General features: G+C 41.7%; 3 protein-coding genes across 6 annotated transcripts; 1 reads left to right on the top strand and 2 right to left on the bottom strand.

Annotated features, from left to right (window-relative positions):
- Positions 1 to 259: 259 nt before the first annotated feature.
- ark2cb (arkadia (RNF111) C-terminal like ring finger ubiquitin ligase 2Cb) lies at positions 260 to 11,613 on the bottom strand. 4 transcript variants are annotated; one of them, XM_079270438.1, is made up of 10 exons: positions 11,448 to 11,586; positions 8,939 to 10,539; positions 7,995 to 8,714; positions 7,538 to 7,865; positions 7,291 to 7,422; positions 6,474 to 6,603; positions 6,197 to 6,301; positions 5,722 to 5,817; positions 5,031 to 5,134; positions 260 to 4,005 (listed from the first exon to the last, which is right to left on the bottom strand). In XM_079270438.1, the coding sequence occupies exons 3-10, from the start codon at positions 8,098 to 8,100 to the stop codon at positions 3,888 to 3,890; spliced, it is 1,119 nt and encodes a 372-aa protein (XP_079126564.1). In that variant the 5' UTR covers positions 8,101 to 8,714; positions 8,939 to 10,539; positions 11,448 to 11,586; the 3' UTR covers positions 260 to 3,887. The 4 variants fall into 4 exon arrangements, with proteins under 4 accessions (XP_079126564.1, XP_079126565.1, XP_079126567.1 ...); XM_079270439.1 differs by having other exon boundaries at positions 7,291 to 7,419; positions 7,995 to 10,539; XM_079270441.1 differs by lacking the exons at positions 7,995 to 8,714; positions 8,939 to 10,539 and having other exon boundaries at positions 7,291 to 7,419; positions 11,448 to 11,613.
- A 1,407-nt stretch (positions 11,614 to 13,020) lies between these two features.
- On the top strand, positions 13,021 to 18,895 carry LOC306778252 (ATP synthase subunit alpha, mitochondrial-like). Its single transcript, XM_079269695.1, has 11 exons — positions 13,021 to 13,160; positions 13,623 to 13,698; positions 14,271 to 14,440; positions 14,722 to 14,895; positions 15,269 to 15,435; positions 16,686 to 16,986; positions 17,150 to 17,374; positions 17,473 to 17,580; positions 17,763 to 17,907; positions 18,025 to 18,175; positions 18,272 to 18,895. The coding sequence occupies exons 1-11, from the start codon at positions 13,101 to 13,103 to the stop codon at positions 18,348 to 18,350; spliced, it is 1,656 nt and encodes a 551-aa protein (XP_079125821.1). The 5' UTR covers positions 13,021 to 13,100; the 3' UTR covers positions 18,351 to 18,895.
- A 2,808-nt stretch (positions 18,896 to 21,703) lies between these two features.
- On the bottom strand, positions 21,704 to 27,448 carry LOC306778085 (phospholipid phosphatase 1-like). Its single transcript, XM_079269456.1, has 6 exons — positions 27,078 to 27,448; positions 24,816 to 24,967; positions 24,447 to 24,727; positions 23,505 to 23,562; positions 23,012 to 23,188; positions 21,704 to 22,546 (listed from the first exon to the last, which is right to left on the bottom strand). Exons 1-6 carry the CDS (start codon positions 27,166 to 27,168, stop codon positions 22,421 to 22,423), a joined length of 885 nt encoding a protein of 294 aa, XP_079125582.1. The 5' UTR covers positions 27,169 to 27,448; the 3' UTR covers positions 21,704 to 22,420.
- Between the last annotated feature and the right edge of the window lie 46 nt (positions 27,449 to 27,494).

Consider the following 27,494-nt stretch of genomic DNA (forward strand, 5'->3'; position numbering starts at 1 on the left):
GTGTGTGAGTCACGACCAAGATATGCACAGAGCAGGACAAGGATACTGCTTCTAAATGATCTTCAACGTATAATTTGCATTTCTTTACTGTAATAAAAGCAGACATGTTCACTGATACAGCTGTTGTCCAGTATATGTAATTCAAACTGTTGACAGTTGAGTATATATATATATATATATATATAAATATACACACACACACACAGTATATATGGAGTGATTATAAAACGGCACCCAATAACACCACAGATTAGATTAGTTCTCAGCATTTTAGGCAGTTTATTTGAAAAACACATACAAAAAGATCATATACAAGACAATAAATAAAAAAGAGACAGAACAGTTTGGGTTAAGCTATGCAACTTTTTGCATCATCATTAGTAATAAATACAGTACAAAATCCACCCAGAGTGAATCTAAAGATTTTCCACAATATTCACTGATCATGTTATTCTTCATTATGATTTAGCTATTGCTTTCATATTATTGATACATACTTCTACTTTTCTATAAAATACTCAAGATCATAAAACATTGCGCGGTTACAGCAAAACAGCAGTGTGTTGTACAAAGATGGCCACTTCCCTTTTTCACTGGCAGGTTAATAATCAACATTTTTTTCAGCAGCAAAGAAACATCAGAAATATTCAAGAAGGTACAGCATCATAATAAACACATCTACAGAGCTACTCCCACATACACATAGGAAAACCTGAGAAGGACATGCATTAAAAAGCTTGTGCTTTAAGTTCTACTGTTCATTCAGGTTCATCAGCTTGAGTTAATACTATGGCTACTGTCCAGGTCGCTCTGGAGTGATGGGGTACACTGTGGAGGACATGGGGTAAGGCCAGTGAGAGCACGAAATGAAAATTATAATAAGACCAGCCAGCTTTGTTTCCAATCCAATACACGTTATAATAATTTGCAGAATTAGTAGAGTATTAATAAGAAATGCACACCGAAAACGTAGTTAGCTTATTATACCCAGGTGTGAAACACACTATCTATATTGTATCAACACAATACACCAGAAATTTGCTCAATAAGACCAATGGCTCAAGTTAGCACGTTAGATACTTCCCAAAATCCCACACAAAGCGTTTGCCAGCAATACATAAGGACAAATAATAAGAGCTCAATATGTGGTTCCTAAAATAATACGCGCAAAATTGAGATCCAGATATGATGGAATATCATGAGCATGATCAAAATAAAAGGAATATCTCAAATTAAATCAAATATGACTGATTATGGGAAACGAAGCAGTATCATAAAACAAAAGCAAGCTAATTGTGGAGCCATACTAAGACAAAGAAAACGGCGTTGTACCCAGTAATCTGCTTCAGATCAAAGCAGGGGTGATGTTAAATAAATGAAGAGATTTAATCGTGAAATCAAGAGGTGACATGAATGGAATGTAATCCAGATCAACAGCACCATGCTGGCTAGAAAATGTGTTGGGTAAACACCCCCAAGTCAATTTTTCAACAGGTTTCTTTTTTTCCCCCTTTGAAAAAGAAAACACAGACGGCATGCAAAAGCATCCCCACCGACCAATGCATAATGAGGTATTCTTTTCTTTTTTTATATATTTTGTGTTATTTTAAATAAATATATTGATTAAATTGCAAAGTTATGAGATAGACACATTAAATATTCCACCACGATAGCTAGCTAGCTACAGTTAGTAATAAATAATGATTGTTAAATACTTAAGGCATCTTTAAATCACAGCATTCTATGTGAACTAGCAAAACCTCCATTTTCATCCATCTGTAGTTTTTTGGATGGAGGTTTCATACGAAAAAGAAAAAAACAAAACGCAACACAAACAAGTCAAGTTACGCTCCAATAATACACAAGGAAGCATGAAAAGAAACACAAAATCTAGGACAAGAACCCACACCACCAAACCAAAAGAAATCAGGCAACTCCATATTATAGTGCATTTACAAAACACAAGCTACATTATAACAACAATAAATATGTTTTTGCAGCATTGCAGCTTTTTCTTCACGATGGTTAAAATGGACAAGGACTCGGCATATTAGTACCATGTCCAAATTGGCATGTGAGCAAAAAAAAAAAAAAAAACAAGAAAAAGAAAAAGAAAAATGGCAGAAAAAGACGATTGAAAATAAGAATTTATGTTCAGAACAATTGTTTGGTATTTTTCAAATGGATGGCTTTTTCTCCCTTTCACCCTCCTTTCAAGTAAACTACGCCGACATGGTTCATGCATGATATAGAGAAAAACGGCTTCTATCACTGAACGTCTCACAGTTGTTCTAGCAATACCATACACCACAACCATGAGGGGGAGGCGGGTGGGGGACAATCATACACATTCTAGCACATATCACAGGCAAACTAGTTTGTATTTCCCCTGTAACACCAGACAGTCTTGTAATCATAACAGTGGGAGCAACTTATATTGAAATGAAAAGGAGCCGATAAAACAACAGAGGCGATTCACTGTATATAGAAATCACATGTGCTTGTTTGATAGGCAATAAGGTTCTGGTAATAGGTCATACAAATGTCAGATTTGAATCACTCCGATGGCAAGATCTCAGGCACCGCATCCTCGAGCCCATGCCGGCCTCTCACGTCATGTGATCGTGCCATGAGCGAGGCAACAGAGAGGAGTTGCAGTTAGACACGGATCTGCTGGCAGCTCTTTGAGCCCTAACCTCCAAACATCAGGAGAGAAGTGCTACATTGGTCTAAGATCGGTGGCTAAGGGCAACTTGGTCTACTCCGGATGAGTGTGTGTGTGTGTGTGTGTGTGTGTGTGTGGGGGGGGGGGGGGTGTGTTAGGTGCATTTTTGTCCTCCTCTATGAATGAGTGGCATCGTCAGAGTCATAGTATACGGTTCACATGCACAGACACACAGTCCCTGTTTCTACTGCTCCACAATATTAACGAGACAGCCCAAGCCTGCCATACAGCATGCACATCTGAGGCCTCTGCTCTAGATAATAGCGGCCAGACTACAACACTACACAGATCACTGGAAGCCATGCCTGCAGTTAGTGGGTTTTCGCATCAACTCTGATGGCATCTAACTGTAAATCCAAAACCATGTTAGACAAGAAAGAGGGATTTTTGGCCTTTTTTTTTACACAACTAGCTCTTTCCTCATTGTCTGTGATTAATCAACACGCTGAATGTTCTCTTATTTGAGCCGTATTTGACCTCTCTGTAGGTTCATTTTTCACAAACATATTTCTCAAAAGGCTTTTGCTTGCTACACAACACTGTTACTCTGTAAATACTTATTCAGTACTACACTCCATTACACCACAAGCGTTCAGCTACGAGAGTTCACACCAAACAACCTCATGCTAATCATTTGATTATGTTCTGTACAGATGTGCTGAGAGCTTGGGCAGAGTGCAGCTTAAAGGATTTTTTTCACAGGCCGGGGGGGGGGGGGGGGGGGTGTTTAGCTACAGTGGCAGAGAAATGGCCTGATTACGCCACACTGAGCTGGGGAGGTTGGTAGTCAGAGTGTCCTCTCGTGATGGCTGTACGGAGAAATGCACACAGTGTACACAATCTGACAGAATCTGTGTGTGAAGCCTCAGCACATCTGTCCATATATATATGTCCGCTCCTACCTTTTACATCCAGCAAGTCCATTCAAACCAACCTTCAGTCCAGCCACCTGTCTATGCATCAAACCCCCCATCGCCCCATCGCTCGCTGTGTTGTAGGTGAGTGTGCTTTGTTGATCCTTCTGTCACAGCTGTCTCAGAAGGCAGGCTCGTTGGGTGATGCAGAGGAGAAGAGAGGGGCGTTTGGCAGAGCGTCCCCCGGAGGGACGCGATGAAGAATTAACAAGACCAGATCGAAAGCTGCGGGAGTCGACCAGGAGCTATCAACTGTCGGGGGTCAGTTGGGTCTCAATGTCCACTCTGCAGATGGGGCACTTCCTGCTGGTGGCCAGCCACTGGTCCACACACCCCTGGTGGAAGAGGTGCATGCAGGGTAATCTCCTACGGACACAGATGAGACACGGTCAGGATTTAACATAAATGCAGGAATCCACTTCAAGGAAATGTTCTGCAACATTCAAACGCTGCCCTTTGAAAAGTAGTACTTTTCGATTATGATACGTTCGGTAAAATAATAATTTGTATTTCAATGACGCTTGGATCTTGATCTATGTCACACCACTATTACCGTAATAATGACTTTTTTTGTGTCTTTGATACTCTTCTGCTTTGATTAATCAAATTAGTGGATCAACAGAAAAAATAATCAAAGTATTTTGACAATCAAGTAATCATTTGTCATTTTTTTGTATCAAAAATGTCAAAAACATCTCCGAGTCCAGCTCCTCTATTGCTTGTGTTATCAGATCAATAGTCTGAAGATATTTAGTTTCGTCATATCAATTTACCTTTTTTTTTCAGACATTGGATGAAATTAGTTTGAAGCTGTCACCTACCTGTTCTTCTTTCCTCTTTTTCACAGAGTAAAATAACTTCCTGTGTAACTTCTCCACTGAGAGAACGTCTGTCTCCAGGATTTTCAAGCCGTTGGGCAAGAAACATATACAAGGAAGATCTACGAATCACCATCAAATTCACCAAAGTATTCCTCTTCTGGAGAACAAGACTAATGCACAGGGTACAGCTGAGATTTGGGGAATGCTATTAGTTCTGCTGCTATTTACTCATGAACCAAAATTCTTTGAAAATTGAATATTTCGAACTGCTGGTGGCGCTGGGGGGGGGGGGACCACCTAAGTGATTAGGATTCATCCTCTTGGGACCATGATTGCGTGTACAACATTTCCTGACAATCTGCCAAATCACTAAAGTCATTAAGATTCATCCTATGAATAAAAAAATGTCAAGGCAATCAATTCGATAGTTATTAAGATATTTCAATATAAATTAAGGTGCTGGACTATCTGTCATTGCCATACTACTTTAGAATTGCTATCAGCTGTATGTAACTGAGGACATCTGAACATCTGCATAACCAGCATTTCCTCCTCATCATATAGTTGTACCTGACATCCTCGCCATCCTCCAGCATTGACAAACAGATGGTGCACTTCTCATCGGTGTCCAGCTCCTCATCATCCAGACACATCTTCAGGTCCTGGGGTATTCTCTGCAGAGAGAAAGAGAGAGAGAGGGGGAGAGAGAGAGAGGGAGAGAGAGACAGACAGACTTCAATTATTAAAGTGCTTCATGCAGCTGTGTGTTAGGAGCTGATTTGTTTATGTCAAGGGTGTTTCTCAGTCAGCTCAGATGATGAAGAAGAAAAGAGTCACCTTATCATGCATCCCAGAAAAAAAAAGAAAAAAAAAAAAAAAAAAAAAAAGAATAGACATCAGATGGAAAAGACTCAATTACTTCTTCTCAATCACAATGTACCAAATAATCTGACAGAGTATTTGGGTCACAGTCAGTGTAGACGGTTCTTAAAATTCATTCCACACGCCTATCTGCAGACATCTGGATGACTCATCCCTCGCCTTGAATTGTGTACACTGCAGACCGTCTTCCTAATCTGCTAACTGAAATTAGTTTGACCTTTGAACTATCTCATCGACACTCTTTCATCCTTTCGACCCGCCGCTTCCATCCCCGTCCTTCAGCCCAATGCCTTGGTCCGTCCGTACCAGACCCCATCAAAAGGTTTCCTCCCCCAGCTAGCAGGTAAAAGGCTGAACTCCTTTTTCTTTTCTTTTTTACCTTCTTGTACTTATGGGGGAAGGTGAATCTCTCTATGGTGGTTTGGACCGCTCCCCGGTTTACACTGCCCAGCCTGTCCTCCAGCTGCAAAAGCTCCTAGAGAGGAAACAACATATGCACATGTATTTGAATTATTCTGAAGTCTGAACAAAAGGCATTTCTGTATTTGCCTGCCGAGATAAACAAAAACAAAAAACACATTAAAATGCAAAAGACATGCAAGTGTGGAATGATGAAATTAAATTGGTGCTCTCGGAAAGAGGCTCTCGGAAAACAATTGCATCTTGTTTGAAATGACAAACGTCATGAGATTAAAGGCAGTTGGACCATTCGAGGCATCTGGAAGTCGGAGTAAATCAGTTACACACTCAAGCCTGTCCAGAGCATTGGTCACAGAGACAACAATGATAAATGAGTGTAGACTGGTGCGTCTGCTGAGGAGGAGGAGGAGGAGGAGGAAGCTGAGGGTACGAACCTCGTAGCTCTCTCTAACGGCAGACGCGTGGCGGGAGGGGTTGAGGCTCTGCAGAGCCAGCAAGTGCAGCTGGGGATATGGGTAGTTTCTGATCTCATGGACAACCTGGAAGATGACAGTTAAAAGAAGCTCGCATCAGCTCTGCAGCATGCAGCAGGGAAAAGTGGAGCATCCCCGGTTGCTGGGTTTGGAGATTATTCTCAGACACCCAGAGGAGAGTCGCTGGGAGTTCATCGAGACTAACATGATTGATTGTAGTGAGGCAGAAGGAGCTCACCACTTGTGTTGAGGCGTTGTTTCTGGGGAAATGGTGCATCCTGGGAGAGGTCAAGTAGTGCTGATAGTGCTGCGGCAGCGGGTGGATGTGATACTGGTGGGGGGGCAACCCAGCATCGACACTTAGATCCCTGAACAGAAACCAAAAAAAACAAGTCAGCAAGTGGAACACAAGTCATTATTTCACCGTGTTTGTGGCTAATTATCTTTTGATAAAAGTAGATTACGCATAACTACGCTTTTGAGCTTCAGTTTTCTGCAGCAGCTGTGGGTAACTCTACTGCTATTTTGCCCTATAGAGCTCCTTGTAAAGACAGGTACAATGTTTATTGCCAATGTTAGTGTATTTTAAACTTGGCCTGAAAGCCCTTTCATCTTTTCATGACCCAGATATGGTCAGGTGCAGTCAAACTAAGAAAAGCTGACAAAAAAAAAGGATGTCTCAAGTATCGTTGGTCCACAAATAAATTGTGTAAAATGTAGTGTCATTTCTGTTCGTATGAAATCTAAACCTACATCATGATAACTGCTTTTTTTCTGACAAAAACAAAGTCGCTGATATTGTTTGCCTCTGTAGTGCTGCGTACTGTCTATAAGTAACTATTCATGTTACATTTGGTGAAATGCATACAGTGAGACTTGCTTCTTTTTTTTTCTCAACACCAAATTGAAAAATCTGTGTGAAAATGAATATTATATTGTTTTGAATAAGACTTTGTTGGTTTGAAATCTAAACTTACATCATGGAAATTAATTTTCAAACAAATATAAAATGTGAGACTGTTTGCCTCTGTGGTGCTGATAGAGGTATTGCTCACCAGTCTGTGCCCTCAGCCAGGTAGCGGGGCTGCTGCACCACAGGCTGAGGAGGGACATGAAGAGGGGGAGCAAACTCATAGCTGGGCCGCAGTCTGTGGGGCTGGTGAGGAACTCTCTCTGGGGTGCGTCTACTAAGACACATAACCAAGCATGTTTTATAAATCCTAGGATCTTACTGTAAACATAATAATTGTGTCTTTCATTTTTCCTGTACTTTTAAATTCCCCAGAAAGCCTGTGTGGATACCTGGAGGGTGGCAAGATGTGTCGGTGCTGGGCCTCGAGGATCTGCTGCTGGAGGAGGTATTGCTGGTGTAATGCCTGAGGTAGGAAGGGAGGGGCGGGGATGTCCTGGAACTGGGGGGCTGGCAGGGGGTTGAGGGGCGGGTGGAGCGGAGGGCCATGCTGGTGGCCGGGGGGGGCCAGGTGGGCGTTAATGCCTGACTGCGGCTGCCCTGGGTGGGGCATGGGGAAGTCCATGGGCAGCGGGGCCTGAGGACCTAACTGGAAGTGCCGGCAAGAGGTAGCATGGCTGTGCTGCTGCTGCTGCTGCTGTTGCCGGTTGAAATGGGATCCTGTGGAGGATAAGGAGAAGTTGTAAGGCACCTGAAGGGAGAGATTAGATGGCATTAATTGTGGGTGAAATGTGGTGTCACTGTGTGTGTGCGTGTGATATAGCATGTTAATGAAGCCCTACCTCTTACCTAGGGTGAAAAATACTTCTGTGGGGGTGGGGAAATGACGGTTACCACAAGTACCATGAACACGACGACCATTTTTGGCCCTGCACACAATACGCAAGCTTTTCATTTCTTTAATCGCATTTCCGACCGCTGGATCGACTCCTGGTCTTCCGATTCACAGACAAGCGAACTGGATCAGAACAGATGAAATCTACCAGTGTACGGACTTCAACGTGGCTCGGTTCTTGTAAATTCTGCAGCTGACAGTGGGTCAGAGCAGCCTGAGTAAAACCATTAGTCTATAAGATACACAAACTGTTTAGGGAGCCACGTCTCTATTGACCACTAAAGAACAATACCTTCCTTCTTATGATTAAAAACAAACATTATTTTACAGCTGTGCTTCACTGAAACCTTCTGTATCCTTACACATACAGCGTCGCCCTACATATTCTCTCATATGAACATTCCGGAGTTGAGAGGAAATAGCGTAAATGCTTTTTCAACCCTCTCCAACCACAGCTATTTGGCAACTGCAGCGAGCGGACTGCTGTGGAGACTCAACGGGGAGAAAAATACAGACGAACTTGTGCTGTGGTGGAATGTGGTTTTAATAATGTGCTTACATTAAAAAAATACTTTTTTGATGATGCACGGGCTAAGAAATTGCAATAATAAATTTCGCTTTTTCGAACTTTTGAGGAAATCCTGGCAGGATTCATTGTGCTCCGTTATGTCCATCTGGCAGAAAGTGAAGCAGTGAATTTACAGAGTTTAGACATTTAGAAATTGTGCAGTAAAATTCCAGCACGGTTTGAATTGAATCTGCTTTGACAGCGTAAAAGAGATGACGAATTCTAAAGTAAACAGTGAAAATATTTTTAGAAAATCATGAGGACATAGGCAAAGTCTACATTGCATTTACTAAGAGTACGCTTGAAAAACGCAGGAGTTTAAAAACACACCCAGCAAAAGAGAAGCAGTGTGACCTTCCATCAATATTTTCAGGTCGTCAGTGTTGCCGGGCAGACAAGAGATGACCTTGCTGCTGCGGGTCAAAGGCTCAAGTCTAGACTGTAACACTGCGTTTTCAAGCGCCTCAGTGACAACGATCACCATGAATGACAGCAGATAGACTCATTCAGGCCCTGTGATGGAGGAAGCGTGGAAATTGTCTATCTTTGTCACAGCGGGCGAGGTGGGTGGAGGGTGGAGGGGGGGGGGGCAGGTAGGGACAAGGAGGACAATAAATGGAAATCAGCAAGAAGCACACTGAAGGTTAGGAAAAACACTATATTCTTTATTGAAAAATATTAGTATATGTGGAATTTGTGTTTTTTTTCTTTTTTATAATAATAGTATAAATTCATGCAACAAAAATAAACAACATAGACTGAAGGCAAGGCCCACCATGCTCCATATAGGGTTAAAAAGAACAAAAGCGGCATCCAATGAGCAGACGTGTTGGCTACAGCACATGATTTCAGTACAGCAGGGTACATCTTTACTACAGAAAGATTACATTGGATTTTCACTAGTCAATGTAGAAAAACAAAAACAAAAAATTATGAATCATAAATGTGACCATGCATTGAAAGTACTATTACCAGAACAAAAGGTAAAGAGAGACCACAACCAAACAATAAAAGACGTTATTACTAATAGAGGATCTCTTTAGCAGTGCAGGAAAATAGGCATCCCTGTGAAATGGATAGCATTTTGGCCTCATGTTAGTGGAGGGGAAATTGGGAAGTGATGAACCACCAGTGAGCATGTTTTTGCTTCCGTAAATGTTTAGAGTTTCATTTGCCCGTAAGGGGTAAGCAGCCCTGACAATTCAGTGTGATTCGAAGCTTGGAATTTGCAAAGGGAACAAAAAGGATTACACAAAAATGGAGACAGTTATGGCAGGTTGTTGTGTGCAGGTGCAGTGTACCTTCAATCAATTTTAAGTGATCACATGACAGCATTGGATGGAATGCTGTGTTTTAACAATAAAAAATGGCATGCATATGGTTCCAATTTGCATGCTATTTTCTTTTAAATTACAGGTCACTTTAATCATGTACATTGCACCTTGTGTGAAGAGAAGGAAGATGAGCCAAATTCTGGTGTTCAACAATGCAGTGCAGTATTTAAGATCATGCAAAATGTATCCACTTTACAGGAATTTACAGCATGTTGTCTATCAAGACTGGATGGGAAGTACACAATGACATTCAACTGATTTCTAAAAAAAAGGAGCTAAAATGTTCACTCAGTGCTACAGCAATTTGACAGAAAGAAAGACAAAAAAAGGTGCTCTGATCTAGGTGTTAGCTATTGTTTTAGTCTGCTTAACATGGAAAGTCTATGACTGAATACATCTTGGGAGGGGGGTGCTTTTTAATACCAATGTCGTCTTCTGATGGAAAGAGGAAATGAAGAAGGGATTCACAATACAGCTAAATGCAGAGAACAGGCAGAGGCCACGCCACACCACACAGCAGCAGATGATCATTAGCTACACAATGGGGGGGGGACGACAAAGATCTGATAAATGCAGAATGTAGAGGCAGCCTCCATACTATGAAACAGGGAAATAAGAACAGAAATAAAAGCACAATGAAATCATTGATGCCACTGTTATGAAATTAATGTTACACTGTAGCTTTACCATTGTTTAACTGGGACCACATTGTGGTATTTGTTATACACGCTACTTGGGTCTTTTTTTTTGCAATTCGGCAGCTTCAAACAAGCAGCTGCTGAATTGCCAATTAGCAAATATAAAAAAGGGCGACTGATACTTTAATGGATCGGAAGTCCACGCTCCTCGGGCCATCGGCCATGTATCGATTAGTCCCTTGGCCAACTGACACGGATAATAATTACTGAAATCACGCTGGAACAACGAGCGAGCGCGAGCAAAAGCAATGATCTTCAAATGACATCATCCAGGCACAGATAAGCTGACTGGCTGGAAAGGCTACGTCTATTTTGCGGTATTTTTAAGGTGCAAATACACGGTAGCGCCTCGGGGGAAATTACAATACATCGTAATGTTACTGAAATAACAAATCGCACCAGTTAAATATGTGTCAGAGTTACATTGTCTATCGCGATTGTCTATGCGACATATCTGCTGTTTTGGACAGCACGCCCCGTGGATGTGAAATCCTTTGTGAGGAATGTTTCCGTTCCAGTACATAGCCGGTGCCAACGAGATAGTTAGCTTATCTTTAGCGGCGGTATTTTTCATGATTTACACGAAATGTCGCCAGAAAAACAACATAATTCAGTGGTTTGTAATAATGTGTTGTGAATACAAATCACGTTACCGGCGTTTTTTCGCGAATAATTTGACGTAAGTTTTAAGCTAGCTAAAGCGAGCTAACCCGACGGCTAAACTCGAGCTAGCTAGCCAACAGCTGCAGTGAATATTAAGATAAACAGGGCACATGTTTTGGATCGATATGAATATTAATACCGTACCTCTGTTTCTTACTGAGCCGAATACAGGAAGAACCAGATATCCGACATGCACTAAGACCATCCTGGGATCCTTATCTTATGATTCCGCTGGGTTATTTGGAGAGAAAGAGTAGTAGTAGCCCATGCGGATCTACATTCATGCGGCTGGTTGTTGCTGACTAGCACCACAGGCAAAACCCAACGACTGTCTGACTCGCTCGGTTGTCGTTGACAAAGGCAGACATGTCGTTAGATGTCCCGGGCTAAAGAGGGCGATGTTGCGGCGCTTCACACCAAAGCTGGAGGTTTCTCTCGGTTAACTTATCAAGGCTTGTCAACTGATCTTGATTAAAAAAAGATTAATCAGCTGTTGTTTAATGTTTTTGGAGAAAACCATTCACATAGCATATAAAATATGTATCCATGTTATCTAAGAATGTACAATGAGAGCAAAATAACCCGAGTAAAATGTCCTGGTGTGTGTACTCAAACCTGGCCAATTAGGCTGATTCAGACTCTGACTTTTATCCTGATCAAACTACAGACTGTATCTAAGAGCTCAAGGTCAAGCTATAAAAACGCTGGCTCCTACATTTCCCAGGGTGCAACGTAACAGCGTGTCATTAGACCCCTCGCTCAGCTCCTAAATTAACATTTATTTCAAACTCCACATGAAGGGCTGCAACTCTGATCTACTTTATGTGTGTTTTTGAGATCATAGTGATTGTGTTGAACTGGACTGCATCATACTGACAGTAGTCCTTCATGTTTTGTCCAAACCATTTACATACACAGTGTAGGAAATTAATAAAGTACATTTACTCAAGTACCATACTAACGTACAATTTGGCGTAACCATTTAAATGTTAAGCTACTTTACATTTCAATTTCACTTAATTTAAGAGGGAGTATTATATTCTTACTCCGTTACATTTATCTGACACATAACACATGATATTTTATTTATTGGTTTATTTAGTTAGGGACAATGCACATTAATATAAACATTGCTGTAAATACGCCAGAGTTAGCCAAGAGGAGAGGCTATTTTCATCCGTAGTCCCAAGGCAGATGTTACAAAGTAAACCTAAAAACAGATTTAAGATTTAATTTACAAAGTTATGCAATATTGACCCTTTACAATGCGTGCAGAAACAATAAAACAAGTGAGAATATTAATATAAGTCGTATCATCATTCAGGAGACTCTTATACTACATTGTCAAGTACTAACAAGACAACACAGAGTGCTATATATTATTAAACTATGTTAATAAGTTTAAGGGACCACTCTGTCAAAAAAGTACTTTTACTTTCAGAACACTTTGCTGTTAATACTTTTGTACCTTTACTTAAGTGAACTCTTGAATGTAATACCTTTACTTGTAACAGATTGTTTTTAAAGAGCGGTATTGGATACTCATTTTCACTTAAACGACATGCGCTATATATTGTAAAATAGAGTCGACCAGCTTCGTCCAAAGTAAAGTTGTAGGGGGGCGTGTTGCGTCCACTACCATCCCCGTGACGGCAGGGGGCAGAGTCGAGCAGGAAAGCAGAGAACGTAACGTCAGTGTCACATAAATAGAAGAAGAGTCCATTCAGCCATTACACTCTCCCTTACTCACAGCCAGGTCGAAGCCGCTAGTGGTGGAGGACAGGTCAACCCAACAAAATGTTATCCGTGAGAGTTGCAGCAGCTTTGGCCAGGAGCCTGCCCAGAAGGGCTGGATATGTAAGTATTTCAATCATAATATCTACATCTGATGGGAATGTTGCAGCAAGTTAATCTAATAATATCTGTGTGAACCTTCTGCGTGTGAAGGGTAACGTTAAGGCCGCTAGCTGATTTATCGACTTATTAATGCGGCCTTAAACACAGCTAAGTTCTCTTGTATAACGACTCGCGTCAGTTGCCTTCAAATTGTTGCATTACGTGTGTTTGTCGAAGTTGCCCTTGTAAAACGACATTCTCCGTCCTGTAGCAAGCGGTGCTAAAGTTAGCACGCAATGCTAACGCTAGCCATCAGCTAACTGCTCATTCAGCCACGCTTTGAAGGTCAGGAAGCCTGACAGCGCACGTCGTCTCCGCTGCGCAGCGCTACTCCAGCTCGGCTTTTAAAGTGCACATTTTAACTGTCGCTGCAATATGTGCGACAAACCTTTTATTTGCAATTAATTAAATACGTCTGTACAGGTGTCCAAGGCTCTTCCGGCCGCCTGTGTTGGGGTCAACCACCTCCACACACACAGACCATTGCTGCAGAAGACAGGTGAGACAAAAACAACATGACAGGTACTCTAGGTCGTCTCCCAAAGGTGATCAATTGTCATTGATCATACTGTGTGTGTAAAGAGCTTGTCTTTGTAGTTACTGGGTCAAACTAACAGAATAGCATTCTACAGGTTTACATGTTTGTCTGAAATTTCTGGACAAACATACTCATCAGTATTCATGTGTACCGTTAGGAAGCTTTAGATAAATATACATGTGTGTAGAAGAAACATCACAGCAACATCAGTATCTTTGACTCTTAATCAATATTGTTACATTTGCGTTAGCCTGTAATTTTTTATCATAAACTAGTGGTGGATTATTTTGTCTGTAATCTTTATACTAGAAATGCTCAAGAAAACTCTGATTTAATTGTCATTAATTAAGAGATATCACAGTATTTTAACTAAATTTCATTGAATTGAGAGATTCATTTCCCCTAAATTTGATATTTTTTATAATTAATCTAGGATAATCCAACACTGTTGTATCATTTTAACATGACTGTCTAATCAGAAAGTGTTTTTCATTGTTGCTGAGCGAGATCCTATAATGTCTTGTCTTACACAGGCACTGCTGAGGTGTCTTCAATCCTGGAGGACAAGATCTTGGGTGCTAACACCTCTGCCAACCTGGAGGAGACTGGACGCGTGCTGTCCATTGGTGACGGTATTGCCAGAGTGTATGGGCTGAGAAATGTCCAGGCAGAAGAGATGGTGGAGTTCTCCTCCGGACTGAAGGTATCTATAAAAATACATTATAAAACAGATGTTTTGTTTCCAGGTTGAGCTCTAAATGCACTGATTTTTAAAGCTACACTTGCCCAACAGTATTATAGATGTGTAGTCCCCCACAGTGCAGTCATCTTGAATTAACAAAAGCAAAAGACATTGTGTACCTTTTTTTTCCTAAACTGAAATGCTCCAAAACCTTGACCAGCCAACACCTTCAGTTTAGTGTCATTCATACCTTTTATTTATATGACAAAGCCACCAGTGTAAAACGGTCATTTTCCCTCCAGGGCATGTCTCTGAACTTGGAGCCCGACAACGTTGGTGTTGTGGTGTTCGGTAATGACAAACTGATCAAGGAGGGTGACATCGTGAAGAGGACCGGTGCCATCGTGGATGTCCCTGTTGGTCTGGAGCTGCTCGGCCGTGTGGTGGACGCTCTGGGAAATGCCATTGATGGAAAGGTGACCTGAGCCACTCTACTTTATGTTTTAATTAAGTAGAAAATAAAATTACTGTAGATTGAGCTTAAGTTTTGATCTGTCAGACCAGTTTGTCCTAATTGGCATCTGTTGAAGCAAGATCAAATTTCGATGTTTTTTTTTTCCAGTCTAATTGCTTTACTTAGTGTTTTACAACTATCTAAACACCAACGATACTTAAAACTCCAGTTACCAATTTGATCCAAGTTAAAGTAACACATTAGAATTGTTGCTTGTTTACCCTTTTTTTTTATAATTAATAAAGTGTGCCAATAATAATAGCTTTATTTGCACACTTGTCGGTACCTTGATATGTGGGTTGAGCTTTTAAAATGCATATTTATTTTGACCTCAGGGTCCTCTGGGCAACAGCATCCGTAGGCGTGTGGGTCTGAAGGCTCCTGGTATCATCCCTCGTATCTCTGTGAGGGAACCCATGCAGACTGGAATCAAGGCTGTGGACAGCCTGGTGCCCATTGGCAGAGGCCAGCGTGAGCTGATCATTGGTGACAGGCAGACCGGGTAAATACTTGTCTTTGGACATGCAAGCATTCCATGGATTAAAGGGAGCTAAAGCCGATGTCAGGGTTCCCACGGTACCTGGAAAACATGGAATTCATTTTTTCATTTTCCAGGTTTGGAAAAGTCATGGAAACTGAGCAAAAGTTAACAGTTACATGGAAATTGAAACGGTTGTTCTGGAAAATTTGATTGGATGATGTGTAAAATAGTAATAAAATGAAACTATTGAGCACAGAATTAAGATGAGTTTATAAAAACCCTTTACATGTGAACAGCTTTTTACTGGAGATAGAAATGGATGATCCCATGTTGTAGAGCAGGGATTCCCAAAGTGGGGTGCGCGCACCCCTGGGGGTGCGTGAGCTGCCTCTCGGGGGTGCGCGAGAGGAAAAATGTAATGGTGGTCTAATGGTGCAGTCCTGTCTCCTAAAAATTACGTTCCCCCAAAACTAAAATGCATTCTCAATTACGTTTGACGAAAAACGTATTTTCTCCCTGATTACGTTTGTGTTTGGCGTATGACAAATACTCCCGGATTTTACACGCGGGCCTTTGTGGAGGTATTGTAGCCGCGTAATGTTCCTCGTTGCTCGGCCTGGATGAGCGTGTTTCTGCTGGCGACAGGCGGGGTGTTTTGGTGGTATCTCGGCCGACAACTCTGTGTTGTTCCCGTGCGTGAATGAGCGAATTTCTGCCGGAGACAGGTGGCGTGTTGATCGCGTAATAGGGAGAAGGAGAGCCGGTGGTGGTGTTAAAATGTTATTAGAAACGTATTTGTAATACGTCAATGTAATAAGTCAAACACAAATGTAATCGGGGAGAAAATATGTTTTTGGTCAAACGTAATTGAGAATGCATTTTAGTTTTGGGGAAACGTAATTTTTAGGAGACAGTCGGTGCAGTGAGGTTCTGGCTGTCTGGGTCTACAAAACACATTTGTTGTTCATCTACAGCTTGTTGCATTGTTTCATGCATTGATATTATCAAGAAGATATAATCTCTAAGCATTTACAATGTAGACTTGACTGGCACATCTTTTAAATCAAGTAAGTAGTCAGGTGTCCTAGGGGGTTGTGTGTGTGAGGGAGGGGGGCGCGGAAAGCTTCAGGGGCCTATAGATCATCACTTAATATGGTACCTTGAAAATCAGGAGGTAGCATGGAAATTTTTTTCAAGGCATGCGTGGGAACCCTGTCTGTGCAATTTTAAAGTTGCTAAGTATGCTTTTTAAATTGATTTTCATTCTCCAGCAAAACTGCCATTGCCATCGACACAATCATCAACCAGAAGCGCTTCAACGAGGGAACTGACGAGAAGAAGAAGCTGTACTGCATCTACGTTGCCATTGGCCAGAAGAGGTCCACTGTCGCCCAGCTGGTGAAGAGGCTCACTGATGCTGATGCCATGAAGTACACCATTGTGGTCTCTGCCACCGCCTCTGATGCTGCTCCTCTGCAGTACCTGGCCCCATACTCTGGCTGCTCCATGGGAGAGTACTTCAGAGACAACGGCAAGCATGCCCTGATCATCTATGATGATCTGTCCAAGCAGGTGAGGATGCAGATCGCTGTTGTAAAATGAAAAAAACCGCGAGGTCCTGTAAAACTGTCGTAGCTTGAAATCACATTTTGGAAAATATCTCGTGGATGAATATTAGCAATTTAATCAGTATTCCCAAGTGCAGCCATGGTAAATCTTCTTTTTCTCCTCTCAGGCTGTTGCCTACCGTCAGATGTCTCTGCTGCTGCGTCGTCCTCCCGGTCGTGAGGCTTACCCCGGTGATGTGTTCTACCTGCATTCCCGTCTGCTGGAGAGAGCTGCCAAGATGAACGACAACTTCGGCGGCGGCTCCCTCACTGCCCTGCCCGTCATTGAGACCCAGGCCGGTGACGTGTCTGCCTACATCCCCACCAATGTCATCTCCATCACAGATGGACAGGTTTGGCCAAAGATGTCATTAATATTATAGGTTGAGCTTTGGCCCGTACATGAAACACTCTACGTTACGATGCTCTTCTATTGTGATGTTTGCTGTAGATCTTCTTGGAGACTGAGCTGTTCTACAAGGGTATCCGCCCAGCTATCAACGTGGGTCTGTCTGTGTCCAGAGTAGGCTCTGCTGCCCAGACCAAAGCCATGAAGCAGGTGGGTTTCATTTTTAAATTCAGACACTTCGGCTCCATTTCTTTCGTATTTGGTTTCACAGTAAATCGTTAAACAGTTGTTTTTTTTTTATTTGTTTTTTTTTAATAAAACCAAATCCTGCATTTCATTAAATAGAGGCTGTGATCTCCAGCATTATAAATAATCTAATTTCTACCCTGTAGGTTGCCGGTACCATGAAGCTGGAGCTGGCCCAGTACCGTGAGGTGGCTGCCTTCGCCCAGTTCGGCTCTGACCTCGACGCTGCCACCCAGCAGCTCCTTAGCAGGGGTGTCAGGCTCACTGAATTGCTCAAGCAGGGACAGTACTGTGAGTGTCAACTGTCCAACTTTCCTATTTCCGTCCTCCAAGAAGTAGAATATAAATGCTATGCTGGTATTGTACGTCTTCCAAACAAAACAGTTTCCCCCCCCCCCCCCCCCCCAGGTCCCATGGCCATTGAGGAGCAGGTAACGGTCATCTACGCCGGTGTCAGAGGTCACTTGGACAAGATGGAGCCCAGCAAGATCACACGGTTCGAGAAGGCTTTCCTGCAGCACGTCCTCGGCCAGCACCAGGACCTGCTTACCTCTATCAGGTGAGAAATAGTCCTTTGTCGCAATATGTTTGATCAATGAAAGTGGGTATTTGCAGTTTTCTAAAAAGTGCTAAATTGACCTTTTTTCTGTTTCAGGGTTGAGGGCATGATCTCAGAGGCGTCGGATATTAAACTGAAGCAGGTTGTACTGTCCTTCCTGTCCAGTTTTGAGTAATGGGTCGCGCCTCCATTGATCTTCAGTGAGCTACCTGTCTGTGTCCCCAATATGCTTCTATATGTGAACACGCTGAAGGCCGAAACCTCCATGTACAGATTTCTCCAAATAAAATTTTACAACCCTACCGTGGTGTAAAATTCTTCTGATTGAGCTTAACTTCAGTACGTTGAGTGTTTTAGGTTGGTTCCCTGTGAGCAGATTTCACCAGTGGCAGAGGAGTAATGACTTGTGTGGGAAGAACAAACACACAATCCGTTTCTTGAAACACATTTCATGTACTTTTGAATTTGTTTGCCTAATATTTCAGTGTACCAAAAGAAAAACGTAACATGCATAACAATCCAAACGCCACAGTCTTGAATTCTGTTTACTGTTACGAGTTGTTCATACGAGCATTATATTTAAGAGGGAAAATGTTTAGACTTCACGGTTTTTGCTCCTCACTGTTTCAGAGGATGGAAGGACTACGCCCTGTCAACTGTGGCTGAAATGTTTAATACCATGGAAATAAATTGAGTGAAGCTGTCACACATCAAATCCATCTTGTATTGTCCTGTGTTATATCTTGTGGCAAGTCTGGCCTATCAAACGTTAAGTATGTTCCGTAACTCGCAAAGCACATTTATTTTACATTGCGTTCGAAATAGTGAGGACTCTTTGTGTTTTCTGTTTAAGGTGATGTGAAGTTGTAGGCCTAGTCTTGCAACTTCAACTTTATAATCATTTACATTAGATGCATGGATAACATTTTACCCATCCTTGGCCTGTTGGGAGCAGTGGGTAACCAACGATAACCTTTATCAACTGATCATCCCAGTTTATCTGTTGCAGCATGTTTTTAGTCAAGTCATTCAAATTGCTTGTTTTTTGTCTGGCCCAAAGATACAAAATGTCCTCTCAGAAGCTGCTAATCCTCCTTTGCAAAGCTGTGACCAGAGAAGGTTTTGTATTTCACTGGGAAGATGTATACATTAATTGCTCTATTTCTAAGCATTTAACTTGACACTTGTAAAGCAAATAGTGTAGCTCCTTTGTATCATCCATGTCCGGTAGGTGGCCATAGATGCCACTCTGTAGACGGAGCCTCTCAACAGACTCAATGTTTCTCCTTCCGAAGCTTACTTGAACATCTCTCACTGATGGACTGCATTCAAACCTAGTTGCTAGATGGGCCCACTGTTTGGTATTCAGTTCTTTAATGCTGTTATCAATTTTACCAACATGCAAACATGTCATTCTCCATCACAGCATATAAGCATGATGGTGCAGCAAATCCGTTCTCTCCCATTTTACTCACTTGCTCCTTACTTTGACCTGTTGTATACAACCAATGCACCAATTGTTACAGATGAAAAGGGAAACTTGAAGGTTTATTAAGGAAAGCAAACTGTCTGACAGTGTTGAGCGTGACTTTATTGCCACCATGTATAGTTGTCATGAGGCATCAGGTGCAGTGTTCTTCTGTAACAGCCTGTATGTTCATGGCTGTATTTACACAACAATTTAAAGTGAACCCATATCACGCTGTCCAACCTGCTATTCACACCTTTCCCAATGTTGTACTTCTCTTTTTTTTGTCTCCTCTCAAACGGTAACAAGATGAGTGAAACAGTCGAGTGGTTTGTTCTCTCTGGGTTACTCCATGTGAAACTCTATCAAAGACCACTCACGGACCCTTTGCATCCATTATTTTCTCCCGTTTTTTAAACTGTTAATAGACTCCTGTTACGCGAGGTTATTTGAGTAGTCATTCTCTCAAGAAAAGTGGGCTGGAAAAGTAAGTGTAGTGTGAGGGGAATTCAACTCATGTTTCAGTGTCAATTCTTTAAAAGCTGCCACTGTATTCTCAGTCACTTGTTTCTCCAGTGGCATCACTGCCTGGCAAGATAAAGTGAGACATGTGACATGTGAGAGTGAATGGAGCTGCTTTCAAAACAGGCTGTTGTCGAGGTCAGCGTGACAACAAGAGAGAGCTCTGTGGAGCAACACAACATCAGGTCTCAGACGTGAGGGAGGTCGAAGTGATGCTACAGCAACGCAGAATATTTCCAAATGCTTAAAAACGGGCTCTTTTTATTTTTGAACAGCTTTTTGCAATTTCCCCAGGAAATCCCACCCAGCATTTCAAACTGCCTATTTCTACATCCCGACTCAGTTCTGCTTGCATGCATACTTACAAATTGAAGTGCTTGTGAAGGAATCTATACAACACCCATTCATGTCATTCCCTAGATAGGACTAGCGCTAGTGCTGTTTGGCCTCCAAATCAAATGTGCTTAATAAGGTCAGCAGAGTTCAGTCAAGCAAGAGACAATGGTAAGTTTCTCTGAGGGACTTTCAACATATTCCTAAAAATGACATGCTCAGGTATGGCTTTAACTGGCAGTTATAACTGAAGAGTTAATGGGAACTGAAACTTGGAACGTTTCCCGTGAGAGAACAGGGGGGAACAGCGCTGTTGTGAACTCTGTGTATGTATTGTAGATGAGTTAAAGTCTTGTGTTTCTGTGAGGACGTCCAGTGGAAGATGGGAAAGATGCCCAAAGTTAGGGTCGTATGGAGGAAAAAAGTGTTGGTTGTATTAGGAACAAAAAACAGCGCATGGACAACATAACATCATATCAATTAAAGGTGAATTGAATTACATTGATTGTCAGTCTTTGGCTGATGTTGAGGTGTTTGTTTCGTTTTCAGGCACAGGATAGAGCTCTTGCTGTTATGATGCTGAAGAATGCAGAAGAATCCCAATAGCCCTGCTGATTCTATGAAAGTGTTTTTGAAGCCTGTAGACTTGAGTTGACATTGATGAGTGTGGTTAACTGCTGTCACTGTGTGTTAAACTAAACCTAGTTCACTGTAATAGGATTTAAACTCTGAAGCAGACCTTCATCCCGGACATTAGCAGCCAAGGATCAGCGCCTGTCTGCTGACAGTTTCCTTTGGTGAAGACAAGCCGACCTCTTTGTGTTAGAACCTGCAAGAATATGCAGCGATAGTCTGTTTGTTTTTACTGCTACCACCGGGATAATGAACAAACACGTTTTTTCACTGACACCACAACATTTGTGGGTTCCGTGTTGACTCAACACATACTGAAGCAGTGTTGTTTTCTGTTAGGGCTGCATTTCTGAGACGAAGTTGGTTCCTGGATCAAACCCTTGGTCTCTCTTCCTCGATGCCTTATACCTCACACTGCAGTGTTATTAGAAAAATACAATGAGCTATTCTGCTGCAGCTGCATTTTGTCCAAGGCTCACTTGTATTATATCTGCTTTGTTTTTTTTTCCACAGACAAAACACACAGGAGTCCTTTCCCTTCTTTGTAACAAAGTAGCAAAACAGAGCTCTCTTTATTTGTCACACGTCTTTTTGCCCAGTTCTGATCCAAACAATACTGTTTAAAGCGGCTGCATTGACAAAAAACTTAGCGTTTCATAAAAAACGTAAAAACAACATTGTATTTTTCATACATGAAATAACACCAGGGAGGGGACATAATAGCAGGTAGCTCATATATATATATGTATGAGTTCAGGCTCCATTTGAAGTTGAAGGACAGTCCAGGTTTTCTTATTCACAGGTGCCAGGCCCTCCTGCCTGCTTGCAGTGCGCACACAGACACTCATTATATTCTGGGCAAAAGGAATTCCATTCATTCATGATGGCAACGTCAGACCAATATACACTAGCAACCCCATTTACAACAAGCTTACACTGTAAAAAAAAAGCAACTTTTGCTCTGTATTTTGTTTTGTCATCCCATAAACTATATCATGTTTGATTTACCCAAAACCTCTGCAGAAGGTTCTGCTTCTTTATATCTCAGTAAAGTGCAAGAACTGTCATCTGTCGTGCACGTTCCTTCTTTTAATCAAAGTTTACCGACCACACCAAAGGTAGCAGCTGAAGCCTGCAGCGTCGTCGGCTCCACCGGGCAAACTATGTCGAAGAAATGTACAGAAACAACAAGCAGTTCATATTTAACACTTGCAGTTCATTGTTTTAGCTCCTTTCATGGCCATTTGAAGGTGTACAGGCCCTAGAGTATTGTCTTTGAGGCCTCAGATTCAGTCAGTGCTGCCGTAGTGGTTCCCATTGAGAGGATGTTCCTGTACACTGGTGTGTGAGGCCTCTTCCCCCTGTGACACTACGGGGTCCACTGGCTGTTCAAAGAAGTTGGCCACACAGAACACCTGCAGAAAAACAAGCAACACAATTAAAAAACATTCTGCTGTTATTCATACTATTGTACTTTTAAATGGACCGCACTTATAAAGGAACCTTCTACCGTACTGGACAAGTGCTTTGTAATTTGTCACTCATTCACACACACATTATACCAATGATGTATACAATTGTGTGACTGAAGGACGACCCTGTTCTACCTCCTGAGCCCTAGCTGCCCCTAATTGTACAACTAAGACGGAAAAATATTATTAAAGTACATCAGACTTTCCCTTCTATTGTCTTTAATGTGTTTCTGTGTAAAATGCCTCGTTTATCCTTTACATCTACCTGTTTACTGAATTATTTATTCTTTCTTATTTCTCAATGTACTTTTTAAATAAACTGACATTTTCAGTTGCATGTTGTGATGTAATAAAATACATTACGCCTCGCTTTGTCATTGTTCTAATAGTTCTTTAGATGGCGCTTACTGTGAGAGTGGCCACTAAACCTCCCTGCAGGAGGCCAGTGAGCACGTCGCTCCAGTGATGTTTGTAGTCGGACACCCGGGACAGACCCACATACACAGCAGTGGCGGTCAGGAAGAACTGGATGGTGGGACGCAGGAGCCTCGACCATTCTGACCTCAGTCTAGCTTGAATGTACAGCTGCAGGAGGAAGAGGAGATGATTAAATATTCGAAACAACGAAAGCTGTGGGGTCGCACCAACAGAAGGCAAACTCTTTATTTTGTCCGAGCAAATATTTGCAGTCCATGTGTACATGAGAATTTTACAGTCCATTCTGTAATAATTATACTTTTTTGACAATGGCATACATACATTTAGTCATTTATAGTGTACATTTAACAGTAAAACAGAGCAAGCAGAGGTATTGATTCGAATAATCATTGTTTTTTGTATTTCTAGCACTCAAACGTAAGCCACATTTCGGCTATATAGTTCATGAGTTACATGTACTTACTACCAGGAACAGCATGCAGTACATAGAGAAGGATGAATGACCAGAGTAGAAGGACAGTCTACAAAAAATAAACAAAAGACATACAGAATGAAATTAGGCACCATCATCTTAATCAAATCACTTTCCATTCATTCATAACGAAGGTCTATCATAATTAAACTCTATTTTACCCCGTTGATATTATTTAGAACTGGATTAAAGGGGAACTCCACTCATTTCACACATCAGAATCAGTTTGCTCGTTGCATGGAGCATGATTTAGCGACTGTAGTTGTGTGATGTCTGCTGTGACTCTAGAGGAGCTTCATCTGGAAATGAGTGATGTCATGATGATAATGTGACGACACATTTTTGACAAAAAGCCGAAAGTTTGGGCGTCTACCAGGTAGGGAGGGTCGAATGAAAAGACACTCTTTATGGGCAATTGTTAATGTTGGTGTGTATTGTCTTTAGTACCTCTTTTTAATGGCTCATTGATAAATAGTACCGGTAGATGTTCATAATGCTAGTATTCTAGATTTAAAAGTATTTTGAAGTTGCTTTTATAAGCAACTATTATTCCACTTCTGTTGACATTTCAACGCAGAAACACTTGTATTGCATTGTGTAAAGTGTGTGATTTAGAGTTTTGGGGACTAAGAGACTGGAAATATCTCGGTCAACTGCATACATTTTGACGATTCTCCTTTTAATCTGTCTCTTGTAAACACTAACTTAATGAAATTGCTGCACTAAGTACTAAGATTGCCATAGAAGCTGCACGTATTGCAAAGTAATGCAAAGTAATGCAAATGACTGGCCACTCTTCAATGATCAGGCTCCTCCCAGAGAGACTCGACTATTACGCAAAGCTAATCATGTTATAAATCAGTCCAAAGACACTGAGGATGCATTTCCCCTCCTAAAGAAAGCAGCTGGTGCCGCCGTGTTCAGGACCATTACCTGGCCTCATCTACCAGGAACTTGTCTCCGGTGCAGGTGAAGTTCTCGATGTATCCGCCAGCATTGCAGTTGATGCTATTCCATCCTGGTTTGCATACCGCCAGGAAGTTTGGCCGCAGACGACCGATGGAGTACTTGGCTATGTCCGTCAGCGACTGGCTAGCAGCCGCTCCAAACACGTAGCTCCCCACGGCTTTGTAGACACACGCTGCATACTTGGTCCCCGAAGACTGGTTGTTGATGCGAGACATGTAAACAGAAAGGCACTCGCCGCAGACGATCTGCCAACAGAGGAGAAGAGGAAACAATAAGTGACCTCACCTACTGACATTTTAAGGTCAGAGAACTTATGGAAGACTGTTGTCTTACCACGATGAGCGTGAAGGGGATCATGACTCCTCCCAGCAGCTGGTAGGATATGGTGTCCTCTTTCAGGGGGTATCTGATGGACTCATCGTTACAGAAGAAACCCCGCTTGAAAGGGTTGTGTTGAGGGGTGAGGATAAAAAATGGAAGTCCAACTGTTAAAATAAAGAAAGAGGCAGATTATTTGTTTAAATTCCACCTCTTTGTCAGTTTGTCTTCTATCTTGTATCATCAAAGTGTACATCACGTTTACAAGCAGCTGCAAATACTGGTGTGACTCAGAGGTCTGAGCCACTGCTACTATTACACAACGCTATCATTTGAAGTTTTAGTCACAGGAAACGTGAAACGGTGGCATCACATAGGCGTTTTCCCACCTTAGCGGAATAGAAGCTGTTGACTTGTGGGGTTTTATTTAGCTGCACAATGACTGAATTGAAAGACTTTACAACAGAAGTATATCACAAAGATCATGTTTGACTTAAGATGCTAGAACTATGAAGGTGAGATCAGCTGAAGAGCTTTGTTATTGTGTTCATCTGTCCAGGAATCACCACCAAGCACACATAAAACATGCTTCAACTTCCTCTGGTTTGACATTTTTGTTATTCTTCTCACACACAAAAAAGATATTTGGCAAACCTGAAGTCAGCGATGCAATGCCAGGCATTCTTATGATCACTGCTGTCATAGAACTTTGTTTCGGCTCGTTCATTTAAACCGGGCATATTTCACAGACTGCGGTTTTATGAAATTCTTAATGAACTAAAACTGGCTGTGAATGACATCCGTGGACTATGCTGATCTGAACATGCACTTAATCTTATTGGGATGAGTCCGTCCTCCACCTAAAATGCAAAAAGATGAATAATATCCACTGTTTGATTGTTTATTTTTTACTTATTAATATTTTGATGTTATACCTGCCTGTGTTTCAGTTGACAGTTGTTGACGCTGCATACTTATATTGTATTTAACCAGGAGTTTGGCTTAATAAGTAAGAAAAATAATGAATTAAGTGGTACATTAAAGAAAACCTTTGTACTGCCACAGTTCAGTTTGATAGGTGCCATAAAGATAGAGAGAGGTTTAAACACACACAAATCTCTCCCCGTCATTCATCTGCGCTCGCTCTTCCTGCTTAGTCAGTGTCCTGTGGTCGCCTGTGCTGCTGACTCACCAATCCTCACATTTTGTTGTTGTGCTGTCACCAACAATCAAACTGGAAAGTGTCTCGTTCATTAAAAGCCCCGGTTTTGTGTAAATTCGATGTTGAAATAAAAGTAAAAGTGGTGAAATGATAACAAGAAGAAGAAGAAGTATTCAGATCCTTACATTTAGTAAAAGTAGAAATACCACAATGTGAAAATGCTTGGGTAAAAGTTCTGTGTTCAAAAGTATTTTAATCTTCGTATTAGTATCATCTAAATAGATTTTTCTATGATGCATAATTGTTGTATTGCTATATAATATGCTATGGGATCGTTATTACTGATGCATCAGTCTGTTTTACTGTTGTAACTGGGTGAGGTGAAGCTGATTTTTAACTTGGCCTACTTCCTTTGGTCATTCATCACATTCAACAACGCATCATAGTTCATGTTTAAATATATATTAAGTTAAGTTAATATAGCCTCAAATGAATTAGTACTCCAGCGTTAAAATAAATGTGGAGGAAAGTACAATATCTCTCTTTGGAATGTAAAGTAGAACTATTATGTAGCATATAATGGTTATGCTCAAGTAAGGTATCTAAAAATCGGAAAAAGTACATTATTTGAATTGACTTAATTACATTACAACACTATGTAAAACGGACTTTTAATCTCTGTGAGGCTCTTTCCTTGTTGTACAAAAGTCATACCCAATAATATGTCTTTTGTGTTAATGTACTTTTACTGCAGTATTGTACAGTTACATTTAGCAGCCCTGCAGCTCGTCTCTGGGCAATGATTACACTACAAACACTGAGCTAAAAATACAGCGTTGCTCGGGGGGAACACACACGCAGACTTTGTTGCACTTTTTTTCCATCTTCCTGCCTCGTTCCCTGAAACCTCAAGCCTCCAGTGTGTATGTGTGACGTGTATGCAAATCATTTGATTTGTTTCAGCAACGTCATGTAATAAATCTCTACAGCAGAATAGTTGCTGTAGGAGTTTGGCGATAAAGGAAGTCCACTTTAACAAGCTGCAATTCTTTATAATGAAACAAAACGGATTAAAGGGTCGGTTTAACAGACATGGGTGGATCCGGTTCACATACCGAGGATGAGACAGATAAAGTCCAGCACGATCAGGGGGATCCCCGCAGGTTCTAACATGTTGCGTCTCCTTCTTCTGGCCTCTGTCTTCATCAAAAATGTCCGGTCCCGGCTGCTTTTAGGCGACACGAGTAGCGGTCTTTCTGCCGCACATGTCTCGCTCCTCCAGCACAAAATTAAAACAGTGTCATTGTGCTGCCACCGCACTCCGGGGACTGTCCGATAAACTAAAACTATCGAGGATTAAAGATGTAGTACTGCTGTAATAACACTGAGCTACAGTCTAAATAATCTAATCTAAGACCACCACACAAGCGAAGAGCCGCTCACCCTCCCAGCCGCTCACAAACCATCATAACACTGCAGGATTTCTTCAGCTCATGACAGCGTCCTGACCTCGGATGAGCCACATTATGAGG

The sequence above is a fragment of the Melanostigma gelatinosum genome (assembly GCF_949748355.1).
Source record: "Melanostigma gelatinosum genome assembly, chromosome: 6".
Taxonomy (NCBI): Eukaryota; Metazoa; Chordata; class Actinopteri; order Perciformes; family Zoarcidae; genus Melanostigma; species Melanostigma gelatinosum.

Bases quoted from the DNA above. Each gene is read 5' to 3' on its own strand.
- ark2cb (XM_079270438.1), bottom strand. From the start codon at position 8,100: ATGAAAAGCTTGCGTATTGTGTGCAGGGCCAAAAATGGTCGTCGTGTT. The intron at 5,135-5,721 runs GTAAAAAAGAAA...TTCTCTCTGCAG, and splicing joins TCCCCCATAAGTACAAGAAG to AGAATACCCCAGGACCTGAA. The intron at 4,006-5,030 runs GTACAACTATAT...CTGTGTCCGTAG, and splicing joins GAGGATGGCGAGGATGTCAG to GAGATTACCCTGCATGCACC.
- LOC306778252 (XM_079269695.1), top strand. From the start codon at position 13,101: ATGTTATCCGTGAGAGTTGCAGCAGCTTTGGCCAGGAGCCTGCCCAGA. The intron at 14,441-14,721 runs GTATCTATAAAA...TTTTCCCTCCAG, and splicing joins AGTTCTCCTCCGGACTGAAG to GGCATGTCTCTGAACTTGGA. The intron at 17,908-18,024 runs GTGAGTGTCAAC...CCCCCCCCCCAG, and splicing joins GCTCAAGCAGGGACAGTACT to GTCCCATGGCCATTGAGGAG.
- LOC306778085 (XM_079269456.1), bottom strand. From the start codon at position 27,168: ATGAAGACAGAGGCCAGAAGAAGGAGACGCAACATGTTAGAACCTGCG. The intron at 24,968-27,077 runs GTATGTGAACCG...TTATTTTAACAG, and splicing joins CTTTATCTGTCTCATCCTCG to TTGGACTTCCATTTTTTATC. The intron at 23,189-23,504 runs GTAAGTACATGT...TTCCTCCTGCAG, and splicing joins ACTGCATGCTGTTCCTGGTA to CTGTACATTCAAGCTAGACT.